At 35.0% G+C, this 6,567-nt stretch overlaps 2 protein-coding genes across 2 annotated transcripts in view; one reads left to right on the top strand and one right to left on the bottom strand.

The window, feature by feature from the left end:
* The window catches only part of LOC104737932 (histone H3.3), a 928-nt gene extending 437 nt beyond the window's left edge, over window positions 1-491 (top strand). The window contains exons 2-3 of the mRNA XM_010458177.2: window positions 22-189; window positions 321-491. Coding sequence (XP_010456479.2) covers window positions 22-189; window positions 321-491 — 339 coding nt within the window. The remainder of the gene's footprint in view (window positions 1-21; window positions 190-320) is intronic.
* LOC104735109 (zinc finger protein 3-like) lies at window positions 3,000-4,607 on the bottom strand. The gene has a single exon (XM_010454829.2). It carries the CDS (start codon window positions 4,031-4,033, stop codon window positions 3,221-3,223), a length of 813 nt encoding a protein of 270 aa, XP_010453131.1. The 5' UTR covers window positions 4,034-4,607; the 3' UTR covers window positions 3,000-3,220.

Here is a 6,567-nt window from a genome sequence, read left to right as displayed (position 1 = left end):
TTTTTTTTTTTGTAAATACAGGCGGCGAGGAAATCAGCGCCAACCACCGGAGGGGTGAAGAAGCCTCACCGTTACCGTCCAGGAACCGTGGCTCTTCGTGAGATTCGTAAGTACCAGAAGAGTACTGAATTATTGATCCGCAAGCTTCCCTTCCAGCGTCTTGTTCGTGAGATTGCTCAGGACTTCAAGGTATTATTCATCATACTTCTCTTTGATTTCTCATTAAGATTAGCTGCTGAATTAGGTGGAATCATTCAATTAGTTGGTTTCTTGTGGAATTAGGGTTCTTTTGCTAATTAGGTTTTTATTTTTTTTTGCAGACGGATCTGAGGTTCCAGAGTCACGCTGTGTTAGCTCTCCAGGAGGCGGCTGAGGCATACCTTGTTGGTTTGTTCGAAGATACCAATCTCTGCGCAATTCACGCTAAAAGGGTTACAATCATGCCTAAGGACATTCAACTTGCTAGGAGAATTCGTGGAGAGCGTGCTTAAGTTTCTTCTGTTTTTTTTGTTTCTAGAGATAACGAATGATGGATGTTTTAGGATAATGTTTGGATTCTTTTTTTACTTTTTACTTTCTTTAATTTCCAATTACTAAGTAATTACATGGTGTTGATCGTTGAACAGCTTTCCTTTATTCATCATGGTGTTGATCGTATTTCTCGTTTTTTTTTTTTTTTATCTCGATTCTTATTGGTTTGATTTGTTAAAATTTGTTCATGAAGTTTTTGGTTTTGTGATTCGTTTCTTCACTCGGTTTAATTATTACAACGTCGATCTTAACGAAATTTATTAATGATCAATTGGATTGGATAAAATTTCTCATTTGTTTAGAAAATATTTACAGATTTTATTACTAGATGAAATTTGAGAGGAGCGCGACTGTCAAATAAACTTTATTTTCTTTTTTTTGACCTCAGTCAAATAAACTTATCGTCTTCGTTTTTGAGTTTTTTTTTTTTATGATAATACAGTAGAACTTTATAAATTAATAAGGTTGGGCCATGAAATCTATGAAAAAAATTTTTATCAGAAATTGAGAGTTTAGAAAAAATTGCTATTATTATTTTTTAAGGTGATAATGAAGTTGAAAAAATATGACGATACATTTAGAACCAGTAATCAATTATATTCTCTACAATTTTTGAATACGATTTAAGATGATAATACTAGAAATTTTTGATCCAATCAAAAAGAATAGAGATGCTCTCCAACAAGAATGCAAATTCAAGAACAAACAAACAATAATAGATTCATATTTGACTAAATTTTCTTAGATATATATACTAGTTTATTTAAATATTAATTTATAATATTGATGAAACCATATTTTTATATGAGATTTTTAAAAAAATTATTTATTTATTATTTTATTGAATAGTGTCCAAAATTATACTAATCCCAATTTAAAACCAGAAAAATTTATTAATTTATAGAAGTTATTAATTTACCGAATATTAATTTATAGAGGTGCTATACTAAAACTGTAAATCTACAGACACCCGGTAGCGGGAAAAAAACAAACAAAAAGCCTTTCACAATTATATGGGCTAAACTTATTATTACAATTAACTAACATGGGCCAACTATTGGGCCCTTTTAACTTTCTGAGATTATTATTACCTTCTCTCAGTCGCTCATTCACAGAACCGGCCCTCGGAAGCTACGAGTCTTCTTCAAGTCGTCCCCGGCGAAACTCCGGTATATCTCCGTCTGTAACGTTTACCTAAGGTAGGAGTTTCAATTAACATTCATGCTTTCTAGTGAAGGGTACACAGTATTAATCTGTTTCTTGGCCATTACTGCTGCTAAAAAATTTCGATTTTCGAGGATTTGATCCGTCTCTCTCGCTTTATCATATGCACATTGCATTGTTGTATTGAGAAGACATGCTGTACATTGCATCTTAACAGATTCGTTTTCAACTATACTGATTCAATGAATCTCTTGAGTGTGGATGGGATTTTAGTAGCAGGCAGCCTCATAAATGATCCATCAAAATGGTTGACAAAAAAAAAAATGATCCATCAAAATATTGTGTGTCTCACAGCTTATTTCTGCTTATGTGTGTTTCAGGAAAGTGTGTGACTCAGATTTGAAGAGTATTGTTTGGGTTCAGATTTGTGGTAATACAAGAAGATGAAAATGGACCCCCAAAGAGTTAAATCAATGAGGTTTGGTTGGTTCTATTAGATTTTTTTTATTCCACATGTGTTATTGTCTGATTTGTTGGTGTTTCTTCTTTGTTTTATTCATTAAGGTGTTTTTGATTCCTTTTAATGTCGTGGTTTGTTGTGGCCAATTTTGTATCTGAAAGCAAACATGATGATCTGTTCTGTGCCTTAAATATTTACTGAGGCAAGAAAGTGTACGTACATACTTCAATTTGATTTAGAGAAGTTGGATTCAGTCCATTAGAGTTATATCAAGTCCTTTGTGTTTTAGTCTCATGGTCTTGACTCTTGTTCCACCTTTTGTGTATCATACGCACATGGTTCTTTTGTACTTTCTCTTTATGTTTTGTGTAGATAGTGCATGAAGATTCATCCTATAGGCCAAAGACTAGTCACTCTTTTGTCTAGTGTTCACAAATATTTTGGGGTCTCACAAAGATTTCATTGGATTCTTTTGATTATTTCGTGATTTGTTATTTAGCTGCATTATTAGGATCATCTGATGTGTTAATTATGTTTGTTCTTCTGGACTCTTTGCTTCTTGTCATCATCACAAATTAACAAGTTCTTATTTTTATAAGTATTTGTTTTGCTCTCTTTCTGTGTCTTGTTAACCACTTTTCAATAAAAGAATGTTTTTTTCTTACTTTTAGGTATCCCAACTGTGACTTTATAAGATATCTTTTTCCGGTTTCCTTGACAACAAATCTTCTCATGGATCTCAATATAATCTCTTTCTTCTATAACCTAAAAAAGTTTCTCTTCGTTTCTAGGAACTTCACCAAATCCTTTATGGTGGTTGGGTGTCTACAATAATCCATTGATGTCTAGTTTAAAACTCGTACTTGTTGAAATGTGGAAAGATGTACATCACAGAACTATGGTAGAAAAAAATATACTCACAAGAGTACTAACCCTTGGATAATACTGGTGAAGGTATCAATGACAAAAAAAAAAAAAAAAACCAGTACAAAGGAAACTCGAGCAGAGGCTTGGCTCGAGAAAAACAGTTTCAGAGCAAAACCCAAAAAAGAAAAGAAAAGAATCTCAGAGCTTAAGGGACAAATCAAGGTTCTTCTGCTGCTCTTCTTCAGCAGGCTTCAACAATTCCCCGCCTCTCCGCCATAATTCTGGAGTTGGATACTCTACTGGAATCCTTCCTACATCGAACCTACCCATGTTTTCCCATGTGGAAGTCAACGGTGGAGCAATCATCATCTGATGATGATTATAATGATTCTCTGTTGAAGGTAGTTTACCTATGGCTGGTTGCTGAACGAGTGGTATCCTTGACCAGTTGATCTGACCATACTCACCACCAAAAACGTTATAGGAACTTGGTTTGTGACTCATTGAGTGCGCCTGAATAGCTAAGGATCTGTTGCTGTACTGTCCATGGAAGGGGAACGGAGCAAAACCATATGGATGCCCGAAAGCTGCGGCAGATGCCATCCGTTGCCCTCGCTTTGCCAAAGTCCTCTCTCTTTTGTGAGCATTTTGGTGACCACCAAGCGCCTGTGAGCTGTAGAATGTTCTTTGACAGTAGTTGCATGAGAAGAGCTTCTGTTCAGTGGAACTTGACCCGTTAAAACTCGGAGTGACTACACTTGCCTCTAAGCAGTCGAGGAGATTGAGTTCTTGATTGAGCTCTGGTTGGCTAGAAGCATATCCTGCTAGCTTAAGGTCAAGCCTTATACCTTTCTCTCCTGCTTTTTGATCATAATTCTCTTCTGCTTGTGCTGATTCTGCATATATGTTGTAATTATCTAGGCTCAGCTTTGTTGGAAATGGAAGAGTGGTGGATGCAGAAACGATGCATGAAGAATCAGATGGCCTTGGCTTTCCACTGGAAGAATCCATGAAGGGCAAAGAGGGAATATAATTTTTCAGGTGATGATGGTTTTGTTCCCTTCAATTGTCTCTTTCGCTCTCTCACCTTCTGTCTCAGATCAATAGCTATATATCTGGAATTGCATATGAAAAAAGCATAAAAGCCTAGATTTTTCTCAGAAGTGGGAGCAGAGGTTTGATGCTATATAAGGAAAGAATAGACTCGCTACAAATGCTTTTGGGTTTGGTAATAAATAAAAAAAAGTAGTAAGAAGATGAGAGAGAAAGAGAGAGAGAGATATATGGGTAGGTCTAGCTTGCTGACACACCACACACAACAGAACACTTGAAGCTGATTGGAACTCCACCAATTAAATTTAAAACCTGTGTTTATCCCTTTGTAGGAGCAACTTTCACTTCACATCAAACTTTTTTTTTTGGCTGCTTTCTCCTTCAATAAACCAATCTCTATTCTCTGTCATGCATTAACTTCTTATTTTTGGTCCTCTCAGTCTTGTGCCTTTATGTGCTTAAAAGTGCTTCAATAACGAGTATACATATCATATGTATGCCAATGACATGCCCTGATTCAAAAAGCCTTTCAAATGAGTTTTTTTCGTCCTGGTGAGTTCATGAACTTTTGTTTAGAACTACTATGCTTGATATTTGCGCTCTGATTGATGGATGCGTTTGTTTCTCTGTGGACAGATTCTTTTAGACCCCAACTCGTCTTTGTATTGTATGGTCTATGGTGTATGCAACCGCGGATATATGTGTAAGGAAATTACGAAACCATCCCTTCAAATCCGTCATTGAATATGTATAGTAGTATTCACTAGTTTTTAAACTCATGGAGACTTTTAAGACTCTTTTGTATGAAGGGAAAAAAAGGAGTTGTGGGGGAACAAGACAAAGAAAAGCTTGGCAGTTCAAAAAGATCTTCTGAAACTGGGACCGGTTTTTTTTGTATGATGAAACGACAACTTGTTGTAATATTCACGGAGTAGATGAAGATGACAAACAAGTGACAATGAAATGAAAAGGATGCTCAATGACAAGAGAGAGAGACACAGAGAGAAGGAGAGAGTGGACCTAGTGGATTATTCAGGTATGTTTGATGTTTCTGTGTACTTTTGAAACTTCGAGAGGATAGTGGCCATGTCTGTTTCCTTTTAGCTTTCTACTGTTTAACTCGCTTTTGTCCTCTTTTCACTTCTTGCTTTTAGAGTTTGCTTCATATTCACTCCCTCCCTCTTTATATCCATTGGAATCCTCAATAGTTTGGGAGGCACCCGGATTTTATGGTGATAGGTTTTCGAATACACACTGTACTAGACTCTCTTAGGACACATTCTACTAAACAGTGATTGCCACTTTTTATATGATCCTTCCTAAAAAAATTCTTATACCCACAATAGTCTCTAGAAGACCTTGGCAACATGTAACATCTTTTGAGTTAAAACCAAGATTACTCAAGTTTGTTTCTGCTATTCATAGAGAATCATATCTGAAAAAGTTTCATCATTATATATGATCTATTGTAATGAATTATGTTCGGATCCTTTTCCCTATAGTTTGCTTTCCATTAGAATATTATTAAATATATAAATCAAGGGACATGATTAGTATCACCCTTATTTCACAAATACACACTTTGGTTTATCATTATGGGGAGAGCCACCTCAGCTGTTCTAATCCACTTGAGAGTTGAGTTGAAGTCTTTCTTTAAAAATCATATATAAATTGGAAGGGTCTTTCTTAACATCTTGTGTTAACAATATTTGGAACTTGGAAGGGTCCGAATTATCAAATTTGAATGCGGATAATCTTTTAATCTGTTTATATGAGTCCACAATCTTTAGATGCGAATGCGACAAGAGCGAGTTGTATATAGTTCGATGCTTGTTCGTGTGTGCAGATAATTATAAAATGAATTGTTGTTTTTGGCTTTTTGAAAAAATTCGGAAGTCCCAATAAATTTGGTTGTTCTGGTTTGGGTGGGAAAACAAAGTGAAACGACAAAGCGTCTCGTCTATGCTGGGCCTGAGGATACGAATCTTTTATATTTCTCTAAACTTTAAGCATAAAATTAATACGTAGTGGAAGCCGAAAAATAAAATAAAAATATGTAAGTAAAATCCAAAGACCTAATTGTTAGGAAAAGCAGTTTAAGACTTTAAGTATGTTGAGTATTTTGTCGAATGCGACCTTATAATATAATTCGTGGGTCCAATGTTTACAAACGATCTACAATTAAAGAAACTGGGAAGCTGATTCGGTGAATCAAATTGTAGTTTTTGGTATCCCTAACGAGGAACTAAATCGTAGCACTCCAAATTAAGTACAATATCAAAATCTTTGATCACGACATGTTTTGAGTTCTGAGGAAAGCCTACAAAATTTTGGAACTTAACATATTTTTATTTATGTGATTTTCGAATAATCTGAAGTGTTTGATGATTTTGTATCCTAATATACTTATTAGTTCTTTCATGAAATATTTTATTAAGTAATAGACTAATAGTATTAGTAATTTTATGCACACTTGAGTGAACTTTATAATA

Source organism: Camelina sativa, chromosome 13, assembly GCF_000633955.1.
Source record: "Camelina sativa cultivar DH55 chromosome 13, Cs, whole genome shotgun sequence".
Classification (NCBI taxonomy): domain Eukaryota; kingdom Viridiplantae; phylum Streptophyta; class Magnoliopsida; order Brassicales; family Brassicaceae; genus Camelina; species Camelina sativa.
Note: the sequence above shows the minus strand (reverse complement) of the source record. Positions and strands in the feature narration are given on the sequence as shown.

Bases quoted from the DNA above. Each gene is read 5' to 3' on its own strand.
- LOC104735109 (XM_010454829.2), bottom strand. From the start codon at position 4,033: ATGGATTCTTCCAGTGGAAAGCCAAGGCCATCTGATTCTTCATGCATC.